This window comes from Physella acuta, unplaced genomic scaffold (genome assembly GCF_028476545.2).
Source record: "Physella acuta isolate Inbredline_101_S28 unplaced genomic scaffold, ASM2847654v3 ptg001256l, whole genome shotgun sequence".
Lineage (NCBI taxonomy): Eukaryota > Metazoa > Mollusca > Gastropoda > Physidae > Physella > Physella acuta.
In genome coordinates this window covers 188,355-206,488 of record NW_026732771.1, presented here as the reverse complement: position 1 = coordinate 206,488, position 18,134 = coordinate 188,355, and the positions used below count along the sequence as shown (strand labels likewise).

General features: G+C 39.4%; 1 protein-coding gene across 1 annotated transcript in view; it reads right to left on the bottom strand.

Annotated features, from left to right (window-relative positions):
* Positions 1 to 18,134, bottom strand: part of LOC131957683 (choline transporter-like protein 1) — a 53,384-nt gene that overhangs the window by 21,930 nt on the left and 13,320 nt on the right. The window contains exon 3 of the mRNA XM_059322424.1: positions 13,133 to 13,234. Coding sequence (XP_059178407.1) covers positions 13,133 to 13,234 — 102 coding nt within the window. The remainder of the gene's footprint in view (positions 1 to 13,132; positions 13,235 to 18,134) is intronic.

The following is an 18,134-nucleotide window of genomic DNA, read 5'->3' as shown; positions in this document are numbered from 1 at the left end:
GGGGACAGGGGGGTTGGGTAGTTTTCTCGTATTTACACAACAAAGATGCCAAGAAAGGCAATAGGAGATTATGTAATACAACACACACACACACACACACACACACACACAAGAAACTAAATCAATCGGCTCAGCTTGCCGTGACGTCACTTTGCGATCCATGTTTGAATAAATGATTTAGGAGGGAAAAAAAAAACAAAATGAGTTGTAGAAATCCATTGAGATGTTCATTCACATTTGTCAACACACCCTCCAAAACCCACGTGTTGACTTGCGTTTCTGCGGCGATGCTTGTAAAATATAAGAAGCTCGATTCTCCACAAATGTATTTTCAGAATTTATATTATTACACAGAACATACATAATTCTTAATTAACCTCTTTACTTATTGAGTTAATGCAGAAATCGGAATGAGTTACATTAATAAAATCAATACAACCCTGGAAATAATTAATTTTATAATAATTACTCCCGCAATGGCTCGATGACGAATGTTTGCTCTAAAGTTGATTTATTAACGAGCCCGACCTCCCCCCGCCACCCTCTCTTTTTTTCTCTAATTATTTGCCTTGAGGTTTAAAAAAAACCTGCAGTATGTATGGCTGTGTCATTGTAAGCACCAAAGCCTCTACTCCAGATAATGACAAGGTACTAAAATACATGCACTAATGGGGGGAGGATGGAGGGGGTAGCCCCTTACACTGCCGTACAGCTAATCTCTAATCTAGGGTGAGTCTAGGCCTATCGTCACAAATTATACTCAACCCACCAGCCTACTCCTAACAACAAAACACACGGCGTTTTCATCGTGTATAATTTAACAAAAACAAACACCATTACGTCACAATTCTTAATCCCAAGCTCGTGTCCCTAGAACGTCCCTGGGTCCACCCAGCTGTGATGGGTACCTGACTCACGTTGGAGAAGGCAAAGGCGACAGGGCATACTGCTGACCACACTATCGCTTCATATGCCGAGGTCACAGAAACAGGTGAACTCTACTTCACCTGCCCCAGGGATCTTCAGGTTACACCATTTATGGACAAGCCCTTTCTGTTCCAGACCGGTTCTTACTGCTGCCCCCAGGTGACACAACAGAGACCCACAGGTAAAGTGCTGAGACCACACACTGCTTATTTAAAATGCCTACACTTTGGTTTTTATATTTGTCTCAGACAAATATACTTCTTCTGCTTTTTTTCTTGGTTTTTATGAAGGCAAATAAGTAATTCATTGTGACAATGATGCAGGCATTCTCTTATAAACTTTAAACCGGTCTTTAAGATTTAGTTCGTCTTTGTGTTATTTCTAAAATAATTTAATGAATGGCCTTTAAAAATTTATGCGGCACGTATACCTGTATGTTAAGGTACGCAGTTTTTTTTTCTTAAATTGTATTTTTAAAATGGCGGATTTATTAGGAGCAGAAGAAAAATAATAATAAATCTGAATTGTCTCCCATCTGACTAGTCTCCCCTAGTTTCCCCTTATTGCGAGTAGCGGGCCATTCTACAGGTGCTGGTGGGTGATTTGTGTCTCTGTTACGGTACAGCTACGTAAACCATAAACAATCGGTTTTGTTTTCGTTTCCTCTCACGTTAAAGCTACTTCGTCTACTTCAGATTTTACTTACGTTCGTGTCTTACACCGATGTATTCGAGCCGAGTTACACACATTTTTTAATCAACAATTCTAGATTTATTACGTCCAACCAGTTCAATATCAATTCTTTGATACAACCACTGTTAAATCAATGTGCACACCATTCTAGACCCCCCCCCCTCCATAACCCACGCATAAAACGCGGTTAGACCTCTATTGATATGATATGAAACATGTTTGAGTTCCGTGTTACTCACCCTCATAAAATCTGTGCTAAACCCCAGCGCTGAACTTGGTTGTCGGACAAGCCTTATATTAATATAATACCTTGTTAACTATATGTGCCTACCCTGTAAACCCCCCCCCTTGTAAAACCAGGTTTAGCCTTTTAGAACCTCATTACTTCATATAATTATCTTAGGCGACGGGCATAAACTTATCCCAGGGGACTGGCCTGGAGTGGTGAGGGGGGGGGGGGGGATTCTTGGATCAAATTTTATTTTATTTGATTTTTTTTAGAGCATTGGGATCAATTATTTTGTACTTACATTTTTCAAATGAAAGAATTTTATGTCGCGCATAGCAACAGCTCCTAAACATTATTTACCACAGGGAAAAAATTGACAGAACAGATAAACATTGACCGAGCACGAAGACAATTAAAATATTGACGTAACATTGACAGATAAACATGGACCGTGCACATACACATATGAACATAGACCTAGCACTGACGAAAAGACAGTTAAACATTGACTGAATAAGCAGATAGTTACACATTGACCAAAGACAGATAAAGATCGCCAAACAAACAGACAGACAAACAGACAGACAAACATTGACCCTACCGTACACGTAGACGAAACCCACAATGAGCCAGTGGAGCTCTCCCTTAATTACAAATATAAAAGTTCATTAGAAAATTCTAAATGTAAACAGACGTCAAGCAAGGCGATGACGTCACCGGGAAGGATCCCTTTGAGAAACAAAAGAAAGGAACACAAATATGACAGCAAAAATGAGAAAGATAAATACAGCACGCGAACAAGGGTCAGTCTAACCTCGGCCCCTACATTAGAATTATGTCTCTCTTGTTTTTTTTGTAGTTTAATTTTTACATTAGAAATATTACTTGATCTTTATCTTTTCGCTCAGGTTTGAGAGATGCGGAGAGAACGAGAGAGAGAATGGGAGAGATGGGGAGAGAGCAAGAATGAGAGAGAGAGGGTGAGAGAGGAAGAGAAAGAGAGGAAGGGATTGGGATGAGAGGGGAGAAGAGAGGAGGGAAAAGAAATAAATATTAATTGAGCAATAAATTTGTAGTCTTGAGAGAAACAGAGAGAGAGAGAGAGAGAGCGTGAGAGAGAGAGAGAGAGAGGGAGAGAGAGGGGAGATAATTGGCTAATTAGTCGAGAGACAATCAGCAAGCCACCCAAACCACGAACCTGATATTTACACTCGAACATAAATTCTAACTTGAACGCTTTAAACATGACACGAACTGACGCACATAAATAAAATCTACGGGTATTATTAGCGAGTCGCGTCGCTATGTTTGCTAACCTTGTTTCCATGGAGAGCATGGTAGGACCCGATATTTTTCTTTAAGGTAGGCAAAGACTTTTTATTTACGTACAGGCCCACTTTTCATTAAAACTGGAGAACTTAAAAGGCCTAGAGACATCTGCAGATCTACTATTGGTATCAGTGGCGTAGCCAGGATCGTCTCAAGGGGGGGGGGGGGTTCCCAATATTTACCCGGGGACAAACTTTCGATTCGCACCCCCCTCAAACTTTCGATTTACACCCCCCCCCCCTCAAACTTTCGATTTGTACCCCCCCCCCTCAAACTTTCGATTTGCACCCCCCTCATACTTTTTATATATATACCGGGGGGCTATGGGGGGGGGTTATGACCCCCCCCCCCCTAACCCCCCCTGCCTACGCCACTGATTGGTATCCTTACCAGAGACGGATTAAGCTTTTATGGAAGTTCTGGCCGGAAATCCACCTCCCTCCCCCACACCAATTACAAGACCTATCTCTCTACGACTCTGGCTGTTTTCATTTGTTCAGGCTAATTACTGTAGAGACAAGACAGCCGAGAGTAAACGACATCGTTTAAAAAAAATCGGTGACCCTTACTTCAGCCCAGTGGCGTAGCCAGGATCGTCTCAAGGTGGGGTTCCAATTTTTACCCGGGGACAAACTTTCGATGTGCACCCCCCCCCCCCATACTTTATATATATATATATATATATATATATATATATATATATATATATACCGAAGGGTCTATAGGGGGGGGTTATGACCCCCCCCTACCCCCCCCCCCCCTGCCTACGCCATTGCTTCAGCCTTGCTAGCTAGCCTCCCTTTATGTAATGAATTTCCCATCTTCTCCCTCCCCCCAATACAACAATAAGCCCACCACCAGTAACAACAGTGTCACTGGCGACCAAAAAAACCAATGATTAAAACACCACACCTCATCAAATAGCCCGACTAAAACTCTGTGAAATGTACAGCAGCATTAAAAAAAACAACCACCCCCCTTAACAAACATCATCATTACACCGTGTAAATAATACTGGTCCTAAGCCCTTTCTTCCCCGGAGAAATCGACACGGATAAAGTACCGGCTATTGTTCCGTCATTACCGTTCGCTAACCAGTGGTTGGTTTTTCTTAACGGACCAATATCCGCCTCTATCACACTGTAAATATTGTTTTATTTACATCATATCGACGACTTCAACGATGGGTTTCTGTATCGTAAAATAGTTTTAAAAAAATACACAATGCAGTAATGGTTAAAAATAAATAAAACCAACTGGCAATGTTTATCACCAAAATAGACAATAATCCAAAGATGGGAGGGAATGGTATAATTTATTCACATGTGATTAGATTAAAAATCGACTTGGGACCTATAGTTGAGCCAAAAAAAAAGCGTCTTTACATAAAGAAATACACACAGTGTGCAAGATATAGAAGCCCCAAAGAAGACACATTAAAGTTAATTGAAGCAAAACACTGCACCAAGTTAAACATTAATGGACACAAGAGCCAGAACAATTTACACAGAACAAGGTAAAAGCTAAAAAAAAAATTATTTTTTAAATCGAAAAAGTTGTACATTCATAACATATGTCAGCGTTTAAGAAATGATATTATAAATTAGCTAAATAGCCAAAAAATAAAACAAATACTAATTAAATAATCAAGTTCAGATATAACGAGATAAAAAAGTAAGTAAAAAAAAGTCGTTGATTTATGATTGTAAAGCATATCTGGTCACGATGTTAGCCGTTGCAAATAATGTTGACATTTCACGTTGAACAAACCCTCTATTTTACAACACGCAACCGACAATTTTATCATGTCACCGGATGGATGGGTGTGTGTGTGGGGGGGGGGGGGTGATAAAACACACCTTTTTTTATAACACGAAACCGACAATTGTATCATGTCAATGGATGGATGGGTGTGTGTGGGGGGGGGGGGGGGAGGTGTGATCAAACACGCCCTTCTTTACAACAAGGGAAGTGTGTGTATGTGTGAGTGTGTATGGGGGAAAGAAGGTGGGTTGATAAAACACACACAGTTTTACAACATGCAACAAACAATTGTATCAAGTTACACGTGGGAAGTGTGTGTGTGATTAAACACACTTTTTTTTAAAACGAAACAGACTGTTTTGTCAAGTTACACGTGGGAAGTGTGTGTGTTTGTGTGCGTGTGTGTGTGTGTTTGTGTATGTATATGTGTTTGTGTGTGTGTATGTAATAAAACACATTTTTTACACCACGATACAGGCTTATATGTCACATGAGTGAAGTGTGTGTGTATGTGTATGTGTGTGTTTGTGTATGTATATGTGTTTGTGTGTGTGTATGTAATAAAACACATTTTTTTACACCACGATACAGGCTTATATGTCACATGAGTGAAGTGTGTGTGTATGTGTGTGTATGTGATAAAACACAATTTTTTTTACCACGATACAGGCAATTATATCATGTTAACAAACAAGACATGAGGAAAGGGGACGGACGGAGGGTGTTAAAACACACGGTTTTATTTTACAACTAAAATAGACAATTGTATCATGTTTACAAACACAGACATGAAGGCAAAGATACGGGGGACGGGGTGTGATGTTGGGGGGCAAGGGGTTAATCAAACAGACGTTTTTATTTAACACCACAAAACAGACAATCGTATCGTGTTATCAAACAATGGCATAAAGAAAAAGGGTGGGGGATAAACAATGGTATTAAGATTTCTTTTTGCCCCCCCCCCCCCCTATCAACAAACAAATATCACTGAAATAAGCCTGGGCGCAGTACCCGGCTTAAGGGTTGGTAAGCAAAAAGGATTCTGGGATATGCCGAAATGAAACCAGTTATAAATCCGGTCCCCGCGCCTGCGCGTGAGATGGGGTTTGGTTTATTAGCGGGATCCGACGGAGGCGAGTCAATATCGCATTAGCGGCGCACGTCAACGTGACGCTAAACAAAAAGGTTTTGTTGGATGACTCCTTTAATGATCAGTGGTGTGGGGTGTGCGTGTGTGTGTGTGTGTGTGGGTGGGTGTGTGATGGTGCCACCTTCAATAATGTGGTGTGGTAGGGTGTGTATGTGTGTGTGAGTGTGTGTGTGAGTGTGTGAAAAGGTGCCACCTATAATAATGTGTGTGTGGTGTGGGTGTGTGTGTGGGGGGAGGGAATCAAATTTGTTATATATAAATACATATATATATATATATATATATATATATATATATATATATATATATATATATATATATATATATATATATATATATATATATATATGAACACAAGTTTAACATTCTTGAGGTCTCTATTGGGCAGGGTTTCTTTCAGGCATTTTTTCTCCGGCGGGGGGAGATGAAGCTTGATTGAAACTACCGGGAAGAAGGACACTGGTTAAGTATAATATAATATGTTCTTTAACATTTTATGTTGTTTCTATTTTGCCTGGAAGGGGGGCGATGGGCGTACTCCAGGGGAGGGGGTAAGTACGCCCCCTCCTCCCCACACCTAAGAGGGATTCCTGAAAGAAACTGTGGTTGTGAATTTCGGTTTAACAATGCATGTCTTTGTTATACACCAATATCATTGTATTTTTATGCTGATTATTACATTTTTATAAGTTGAATTAATTAATTTTTTTTGAAAAATTAATTAGTCCATAGATCTATATACCCAACATTAGATTGTGCCTATCCTGTAAACCTACTCTATAAAACCAGGGTGAAAACGGAAGACCTGGTACAACGCTTTCACGAAGCTACACAATTGTTCATTTGTTTTATAACGAGTGGGCGGGGCCAGTTATGCCCCCGGGGTAGCTTCCCCTTGATTAATCACTTGCGCACACACACGCACACACTGCACAATTACAGCACAGCGTAGCACCCGTGCATCTGTCATGCAATGTGGTGTGAGTGGGGGACACACACCCCGACACAACACCCTGACACACACCCTGACACACGCATGACATGTTTTTTTTTTGCTTATATTTCTAACCAGCACACATAGCAATTTTTTTTTCCATTGATTTTATACAGATGCACGTAAGACGTTCTTAATTTTTTTCGTTATGTCCATATTGATACACACCATAACTAATACACGATTTATTTTTACAGTGACTTCACAAACACACACACACACACACATACAAACAACAACATATAAAGTAAAGAATCTTCTTTAGACTTAGAAATTCATTGGGCAGATGAAGTAGAGTTCGAATAGTTCTTGACCTCGGCATGTGAAGGGAATGTGTGGTCAGCACTTTGCACAGCCGCTTTTACTTTCCATAACACGAGTTAAGTTCCCCATCAGAGCTAGGTGAACTCAGGGACGTTTTAATAAATTTAACCCGTATTCGAACTCGAAACTTTCGAGTAAGCAGCCTTCTGCACTACCCCTTAGGCCACGCCTTCCCATAACAACATATTATCATAAGACAGGTTTAAAAACTTTTCCTTGATTGACAACCACCACAACTAATACACGGTCTATTTTTACATTGATTCCATACACAGACAAAAAAAAAACATGGCGGCCCTAGGGATCTCATTACGGTAATCTGTCCCGCAGTTAACGTCAAGGTAAACAGGAAAAGTAACACGCCGAGACTCGTTTTCGTTAGTCCGCCCTCGTTTTGCAACGCGAGATGTTTTTATTTACTTTTTATTTTGAACTTGTCAGAGTTGTCGAGTGAAATTTTTGCTGAGTATCTGAGACACGTTGAGATATTTAATGGGGTTTGGTCACCAACTTTCAGATGTGTTTTGGGGGAGGGAGTTGTGGGGGGGGGGGGGGGGGGTGGTCGTGCGTTGTCGAGGGGGGCTGAGGTAGAAATTCAGTGAAACTTTGGTCATGGGCGCATACATGTTGGTAAACTTGACCCCCGACCGCAGGAAAAAGTCCCGCGGGCGTTTGTTGGAAGTTTGAAAAGAATGAGATTTAGCACCATCACTAGAATAGTGTCACACTGATCCCCGATTCCTCTGTGCTTGCTACCCCAACATCAGGTCAGATGTTGATAGAGTAGCTGTCAAAAAGGGAAAAGGGTTAAGACCAGTGTTTCTTCCAGACTTTTCTCCCGGAGGGGGGTGGGAGGCTTTGGAAATTTTCGGGGGGGGGGGGGGGCGGACTAAAATTTTCGGGTTTCGGGTCGGGGGGGGGGGGGGGGGAGGGCGAACACTGTTAAAAGTATATATTTTCTATATAAATTCCATTTCGCCCCCCCCCCCCCCCCCACGAAGAGATGTCTGGAAGAAACTCTGATTAAGATGTGGACTGTGAAGGAGGAAGGATACTCAAGTTGGTTCAGTATCAGAGTAGTTGGTAGAGTAGGTGAAGCAGAGTTACCCTGTGCCTGGTGAATAGTGAGGGCGGGACAACATCGAGACGGCTTGGCCCCCAACTCGGGCTTGGTACTCATCAAAAGTTGTGTGTGCTCAGGGAGGTCTTACATGCTCATGACTGTACAGCATCAACTTTTAATTTGTTTCAAATTCTAGTTCCTTCCGTATTTTCAATCAGTTCATCGGTTTTATAGGTTTTATCACGTGAGCAAAACGTGTGCATTTTAGAAGAAATGTAGGCCTTATTTCAGTCATTTTTCTTTATGGGGTGGGAGTGAGATGGTGGGGGACCTGTTTAATTATTGAACACGAAGTCTAACTGTTCTCTGTCTTTATTTTAACGGCCAGTCATGAAGTCAAGAACATACTCTAGGTTTGAAAAAAAACACCCTGGCACAGCAGTCTGACAAAGGTCAAAAGTAACAGAAGACTTGCCATCTTGTACACATTAAGGCTAAGCCGCGAGAGGTCAAAGTTCATGAACTGACACTTGGCCGATTAATAAAAAAAAAGGGAAAATAAAAGGCCGAACAAATGCGAAATAAACTGTGTCCCATTTATTCCGAATGTTTGATTTGTGTCAGTTTTCCTGTGACACTTTTTAGTTTTTATTTCCTTAAATTCGTGCCGACTGTCTTTTGTTTGGACGTTTGAAGCAATTAAGAGAAGGAAAGAAAGAAAATAAAAAAAAAAGCGAGAAGACACATTTTTTTGTCTTAAGGCTAGAGATTTGAAAGTTTATTAGACGCGGGCTATGAATTATTCAAGGCTGTTTAACACAATCACAAAAAAATATATCGATCCCTGCTGGGGGCCAAAACACTTTATGTGTGAGTAAAGACGGTTAGGGGTCCCTTGTGTGATTCAATTATGTGTATTCTGTGGGGGTTAAGGTGTGGGGGTAAAGGGAAGAAGGTGTGTGGGGTGGATGTGAGGGTGGAATATGGTTTGGATGATGGATCGTTGTATGGAGGTGGATGTTGGTGTGGAAATTAAAGGAGGGGGGTATGTTAAGTTGTAGGTGAATTTGTAGGTGGATGTAGAGGTGGATGTTCAGCTGGGTGTGATAGTTATTTGTAGGTGGATATTGAAGTGGATATAGAGGTGGATGTTGAGGTGGGTATAATGATAAATTGTAGGTTGATGTTGAGGTGGATGTTGTTACATTTGAGAGGATGAACAAACAGTGATGGATGTGATGTTGTAGTGGATGTGGGTGGATGAAGATTGTATGTTGTAGTGGATAAGATGCAAAAGATCGACTACGATGTGGAGGTAGATGTGTTGTAGTGGGGGAGAGCATGGATAAATGGTTGGATGTTGGGGTGGATGAGGGTGTAGGGATGGATGGGGGTGGACAAAATATTTTGAAATTTTGCTTTAAAAGTGTGTGTGAGCGTGTGTGTGAGTGTGTATGTGAGTGTGTGTGTGATGTTTATAATAACCGAAGCAAGAACACAATTTATGGTTTTGACGTGAATGCCATTGCAATCTACATAATTGTTAGATAAAGAATGTTTTTATTTACACATAAAACAAAACTCCCAGTTTATGAGAAATGTTCTGCCTCATCTTTATATTATTTTTTAAATTATTTTTTTTTCAAATGTTGAGTTGTGGCGGACGACAAATGAAAGGTCAGAGAACAGGGGTCAAATATCAAATACGCCCACTCAAGATAACATGGCCAGGTATTCGTAACATTTGTGAGAGGTGAAGGTCAAACGTGGCGACATACAGCGGTCAATATAAGAATGTATCACGCCTGCAAACCAGCAGGTACTGTAAGTCTGGAAACAAACAGGAACCAAGGAGAACTGGTTCCAGCACAAAGTACCCCATCCTGCCCTGCTAGAGGCTATTTGTTCGTCGACAGACTTAAGAGCCTAGTTAAATATTTTATAATGGTTTGTTTTAGAGAGCTTTGAAAGTAGTTCTCATGCTTCGACGTAGGGTATACAAAGTCACACGTCATTCGATTTGTTTGCTTTTCATGGATTTTAAAATGAAAATTAGTACAGGCCTACGTCTAGAGAGTTGCTTACAACAGCACACGCAAAAAGACAGATTATATATATATATATATATATATATATATATATATATATATATATATATATATATATATATATATATATATATATATATATACATGCATACATACAACGTTAAAACACAAGCGCGCAGTCGCCAATAGCTGTTATCTGTCGTTCTCGCGTTTATGGTGGTTAGTTGGGGCTTAACCTCCCACCCCAACACTCCGAAAGCTAGACTGCTAACCCGAAAGTTTCGAGTTCGTATCCGGGTTAAAGTCAGCAGAACGTCCCTGAGTCCATCGAGCTCTGATGGGTACCTAACTCTCTTAGTGAAAGTAAAGGCGGCTGGGCATAGTGCTGACCACGTTATCTCTTCATACGCCGAGGTCACAGAAACACGTGAATTCTACTCCACTAGCCCCAAAGGTCCGTCCGGTTCGAAAAGGCCACTGTCCTAAATCACGGACACGGTGTGTTTTGTCTTCCTCTTGTCTATTTGACCATAAACATAAAAATACAATTGACCAATCAAGCCGAAATAAAATGACACTATATATAGTTTAAAAAGTGCTACAAAATATTTTTTAAAGCTATTCTAAATACAGAAATCACGAATACACATAGCACATCTATCTGCCATCCTTTCACACCCCCCCTCCCCACGCCCCCAAACCAAACGCAGATCAAACTAGAAAGACATCTTCTCCTACCTTTGATAAAAAAGAGCCTTTAAACAATTCTAATCAGTTCGATAAAAACTTTGTATGCTACTAATGCAGCTTGTTAAAGCGAACTAGCATGATTGCTATTGATTGCATTACGTAAAATGAAAAACATTTCGAATTTCATCAGTTTTAAGTGCGCCGCAGTGAGCACGATGGAGGGGAATTTAAAGCCGTCTCCTCCTTGCATTAATGGAAAAACATTTCGCTTGAAAGCAAAAACTGGAATAAAAGGAGAGCAGAGACTGATGTTTTAAGGAATTCACGGAAATTGGTTCTGAAAAAAAGTACCAAGAACATGTAGTCTCACATGCTGGGGACGTGATGTCTCAAAGACAACAGGTTAATTAAAGTAATTTTTTTCAAATTTGAAACAGAGGCGGTAAAGTAAAAACATGGATTAACGATTCACAGAACAAAATAGAAATATACAGAGAGTTTTTGTTAAAATAACTGCATATTCCGCAGTGATTACTAAAGATACATTTTTTATGGAAGCTTTTTTTTCTGACATTCAGTGGTCCACCTAGCAGGTGGAGTAGATTCTACCTGTATACATTTTTCGCGAAGACATTTTTTTGCAAATTTAGCATTTTTTAAATTACCAATAATAAGCACAGTCCAAACTACTTAACAGGTGAGTTCTTCTGTTCCTGGTGTGTCGGATTCATTGAAGTGGCAAGATTAATATTTGTTTTGGCTTATACAATGCCATAAGTTTAGGGTTAGTGATTCAAATCTGTGTTAGATTAACTGTGGGTGGGGGGGGGGGGGTCCTACAGACTCAGGCAAAGTTATCGTTTGATCAGTTTTTGAACTCCGGACCTCTCTAAACATTGTTCTTTGCTGCACATGGATTTGTACCACCTGTCTATAGTTTTACTGCACATCCTCACGTCCGTGAGACTTATTGCGATTCCAAACCGGGAGACCAGGTCTCCAGTCAGCTGACCCCAATGGGGTCTATGGGGCAAGTGAAGTAGAGTTCACTTGTTTCTGTGAAAACGGAATATGAAGAGAGGGACGGTCTACTGACTTGAACCCGGATTCGAACTCGAGACTTACGGGTTAACAGTCCAGCTAGACCACTCCGTCCCGTGATAATTATGAAGTTGATGGAATATTTGTTTCCAGTATCGATTTATTGTGTAAATATTAACCCCTTCCCCCAGTTTAGTGACCTATAGTGTAGTACATACAATTGACACGACCAGATCAGGATTTAATTAATCAGCCAACTAAGTTGTGTAATTAAACTCTGTAGTTAGTGAACCATATCGGTCAATTTAAATTTTTATTTCCTTTGATTAATTCAGAAAATTTATTTTAATTATTAAACTTAACACCCCGTTAAATAAAGTATTTAAAATATTGAGCCAGTATATGTATTGTTGAACTTAAAAGCCTACCACCCCACACGATGTGTTCGAGAAACGTTGGATTTTAGCCTTCTACCCCACAAAGTAAAAAACTATTAAAATGTTAACCCGTATAGAAAAAGATTTTTAAAAATGTCAACTTAACGATTCCACATAGAAAAAAAAAGAACTATTTCAAAGATTGATCCATAAAGATAACGATAAAAAATACCACTTACCATCCTACAAAGACAAAAAGAAACTATTTAAAAGATTGGTCCATAATGAAACGATTTAAAAAGTTTAACTTAACATCCCACAAAAAAAAATATTTGAAAGATGGACGCACAAAAGAAACATTTCAAAAAGTTTATCTTACCATCCCACAAAGACAAACAAATTTTTGAGAGAAAACAATTTAAAAAGTTGAACTTACCATCCCCCAAAAAAAATTATTTAAAAGATGGACGCACAAAGAAAACAATTTAAAAAGTTGAACTTACCATGCCACAAAGAAAGAAAACAAACAGCAAGAAGACCAAGATGTCGGTACATCCGCGGTTGTGTCGTGTGTTACTGAGTAATCCTTTCTCATCTTTGGCCTCCTGAAAAGTGCAGACATTTTCAATTAATCTCCAATTACCCGAGATTTGTCGTCTCATCCCCCCCCTCTCCCTCACGCTTAACAAATTAACATTCATTTCGTTTGTTTTACAACTTTGTTTACTAATGTCAAACAGTGCAAAATAAATTATTTTAAAAAATGTTTACTTTCTAGTTAAACAACACCAAATAAAGACTTGGTCGGGGGGGGGGGGGGGATGGAAGAACTATAAATAAATAGCTTAAATATCACACATTTCAATTCGGAAATTTATTTTTCACAAGAAAGAAGTAAAAAGAAAATCAAGTTTAAATTTAATCAAGAAATCGATTTTTGTTTTGTCTAAAGGGCTGGTGACGTCAGAATCCCCGACGCGATCCTAATGACGTCATGAGGAGATTATTTAATTTACTTCACAACAAAGGGCTGACAAATTTTATTTTATTCATTTATTTATTAGGCTCAAAAACATCCGCTCCGTTTTTAAACAGACCTTAAAATACGTACATACAAAGGGTTGAATGGCGAATAAAGTACTCGAAATTGGACTGTGTGATTTAGTCATTAAAAATAAACAGGCGCTGTTACGCAAGACTAGCTAGCTAAACAAAATGCTACTGTCCTTTTCTGGCGAACTAGCAGTTTCGCTGAAAATTAAAAAAGGTCCCTAGCCCCCCCCCCCCCCCCCAAACTAACAATAACTAGCCTCATCTTGGTGGCAATTTTAAAACAACCAAGCCTCGATCTAACAGGTCGCCTCGTTCTGGGACAAGCAGCCTTGACCTTTAACCGCCGCCATTGTAATAATTAGGGAACAGGATACTGGTTAATTAAAACACGAAGAGTTATGGAACTTCCCTCCACTATTACTTCCCTTACTTTAAAAAAAAATGTATCTCTTCTCCCAAATTCAAAGGGACTAAACGCTATACAAAATATCAGGCCATTGATACCTTAACAGTACACTGATATGATTTTAAAATGGTTTATTAAAAAAACAACTTATTAACCCCTCCCAGGGCATTAACAGCCAATTGTGCATGTTCAAATAAAATCCTGAATGTATCCTTTGATGTCTTTCAAAATCACGAGTTTTTTTTTTAAATACACTGCAAATGTGCTGCTTACAAAACCGCTAATCATTAGCGAGCCAGAAAGCTGTAAGGAGATGGGGGGGGGGGGGGTAGAGAAATGTGAGTGGGGGGTGTAGAGAAATGTGTGTAGAGGGGGTGTAGAAAAGACACACCGACCTTTTTTCTTTTAATTTTTTTTTATCAAAAGACAAACAGGTTTTTTTTCGCCCTTGCCCAAATAATATATGTAACAAGGTTATAAAGCCAAACGAGAAATGAAAAGCGGATCGGGGCAGATTTGCCGCCATCTTTAAACCATTTTTAATTTTGTTTAAAGTTTCTTTTTTTCTAAGGTTTTTATTTTTATTCATTGACTTTTCGAAATAATTTTTTTATTTTGAGGCCATTTTAATGGTTTGAATGCTTTTTTAAAAATGTATTTTTTTTTCTTTTTGAAAATTAGCAAATAAAATGATTTAAAAAATGTGTAACTTGTCTTTCCTTACAATGATCTATCCAAATGAAACTGAATATGTTTTTTCCTCTTGATTAAATAACTAGCATCTAAACCAAAAAAAAAGGTGATCTTGTCAGATATACTATGAAGAGTTTTGGAGGCGTCATTTGTAGGCTGGGGGTGGTCTGATGAAAGATTCTTAGAGACCTAATGTGTGTTGTAAGTTGGGGGGTGGGGTGGTGGTGGTGTTAGGTTTGAAGGACACGAGAGGCCAATGTTTCTACCACTTTGGTATTTCAGCGCTCTCTTAAACAAATTAATCTGCAACTAGTGTTTGGGTTTTTTAGGGGAATATGAATTCTCGCGTTGTTGGACACAACTCTTCTGAACAAAGAGACAAATTACTCGATGACAAGAATAAGATGTATATTTTTAAACCAACATTATTTTATTAAATTATTACAACAGAAAACAGGTTATTTTTATCCTTGAAATTTTCAGAAATTTATAAATAGATAAAATTGGTTGAGTTTATTTTTATTTTTTTATTTTTTGCCAAAAGTTCAATGCGTACGTCTGGAATTTGTGAAATTATTTTAAGCTTCGTGTTTTAAAATAACTGCCCACACATGTATCAGTCGGGGGCGGTGTGGTGTTTTGTTTGAGGAGGTGGGGCGGAGAGGTATATCAACGTATGCTGCTAACCCGGAAGTCGATGTGAAAGAAGCGAAATTGATTTTAGGTGATGAAATGCCTTTCATATTTTATGCAGAAAAAAAGATGTGGATTAATTAACATCATGACAAATCGGAATTCGAAGCAATATTTTTTTATAACCCGGAAACGTTAAAATACGATTGTCAAGAAAAAAAAAGTAATTTTTATGGAGTTTTTACGCGTTGTTCTAAATTATTGCATGTATTTTATGAAATTTAGTTTCACCGCGATTATGAAATCAAATGAAAATAGCCGTTAAGAAAAAGAAATTGGTTCAAATTTGTACTTTAAATATTTGAGTGATAACGTTTCTTAACCCTGCACACTTTTCCATACTTTCAGCTTGTCATAGAACAAAATGTTTAGCTTGCCATAGAACTTCAAAATGTTTAGCTTGTCATAGAACAAAATGTTCAGCTTGTCATAGAACAAAATGTTCAGCTTGTCATAGAACAAAATGTTCAGCTTGTCATAGAACAAAATGTTCAGCTTGTCATAGAACTTTCAAATGCTAATCTTGTCATAGAACAAAATGTTCAGCTTGTCATAGAACATCAAAATGTTCAGCTTGTCATAGAACAAAATGTTCAGCTTGACATAGAACAAAATATTCAGCTTGTCATAGAACAAAATGTTCAGCTTGTCATAGAACAAAATGTTCAGCTTGTCATAGAACAAAATGTTCAGCTTGTCATAGAACAAAATGTTCAGCTTGTCATAGAACTTTCAAATGCTAATCTTGTCATAGAACAAAATGTTCAGCTTGTCATAGAACTTCCAAATGTTTAGCTTGACATAGAACAAAATGTTCAGCTTGTCATAGAACAAAATGTTCATCTTGTCATAGAACTTCCAAATGTTCAGCTTGACATAGAACAAAATTTTCAGCTTGTCATAGAACTCTCAATGGCCGCGGTGTTAAAACGACCAGTTGGTTTTCACATTGGAGTCTTGGCGTGTTTCACTTAGCTAACGACTCAGTTAATCGACCCAGCATTCACGCCCAACACCTGCCTATGGCTTAAAACACTAGATTAGCCAAGATGGTGCTTGGGGGTGGGGGTGATGGGGGGTGGGGGCACGTTTTCGTGCTGTAAAAAAATTAACTATTCGGAAAGAAAATCAATAGTATGCCCTTATTAATGAACAGCGTGGTTGGGCGGTAAAGCGCACGACTGCTTACCACAAAGTCTCGAATTCTGATTACCTGAGTTCACTCAGCTCAAATGAGTACCAGGCACTGCTTTTTATCTTTTTATTTTGAAATCGTTGTATTTATGTTTACAAAAAAAATTAAATTCACAAACAAAATGTAATGTATTAGTATCTAACATTTAACCACAGTTAAAGCATGCGATAAAACATTGTCTCTAACACTAGTGCAGTAAAGTCACTCTTCTAGTTATTTATGTCTTTTAGCGTCGTTAATGTGAGAACAGAACACACCGCTGACAACGAGGCTGGAGTCTCTAGATTAGGTGTCTTGGTGACAGGACAGGGAGATAATTCCTGCCCTAGTTTAGAGGGAAGCTAGTAGGGGAGTTAATCGATCGAGAAGGTTCTATTGTGAATCAGCATTTTTATAGGGATCGAGGTTTCTGAGATAGGTGGACTTTTACAAATGTGTGTGCATGACTGGAATCCCACCTATTTTGTACGCTAGCCTAATATCCCACTCTTCGCTAGAATCCCACCTATTTTATACTCACTCACCGTATACCCCATGCTCAATCTGAACCACTTACAACCACCCCACACACTCCACTTAACTAGAACTACCACACTCACCCAATTCAACTAGAACCACCCCACACACCCCACTCATCTAGAACCAACCCACACACCCAACTCAACTAGAACCATCTCACACACCCCACTCGACTAGAACCACCCCACACACCCCACTCAACTAGAACCACCCCACACACCCCACTAAACTAGACTTGACAAAAATATTTCCACTATATTCATTACATAGCTAACCAATCTAAACTAAAAGCAGACCCCCTGGACAATATCCTAACAATCTTGACCACACTAAACAAATACCCCAACAATCTTGACCACACTAAACAAATACCCCAACAATCTTGACCACACTAAACAAATACCCCAACAATCTTGACCACACTAAACAAATACCCCAAACAATCTTGACCACACTCAACAAATACCCCAAACAATCTTGACCACACTCAACAAATACCCCAAACAATCTTGACCACACTCAACAAATGTCCCAAAAATCTTGACCATACTCATCAAATAGCGCAACAATCTTGACCACACTCACCAAATACCCCATTTATCTGGACCACACTCATCAAATACTCCAACAATCTTGACCACACACAACTGACATCCCCCCCCTCCACACCCCTCCCCCAGCCCTTCCCATAACTAGTCCCGGGATCAATATCTCAAAAAAATGGAGCCTATAATATTCTTTCATGCAGTTTCTCCTCCTTTAACTCCTAGCTTGTGATTTTTCTTGATCCCACCGGCCCGGTGTGTGTGGGTGTGTGTGTGTGTGTGTGGGGGGGGGGGGGGGGGGGGTTGTGTTTGATCTGTGCCTGGCGTGAAGTTGTGGGTCACGGGGCGCGCGTGAAGAGTGAGCCGAGGACCAGGCATCCAGACATCTGTGACGTGAAAAC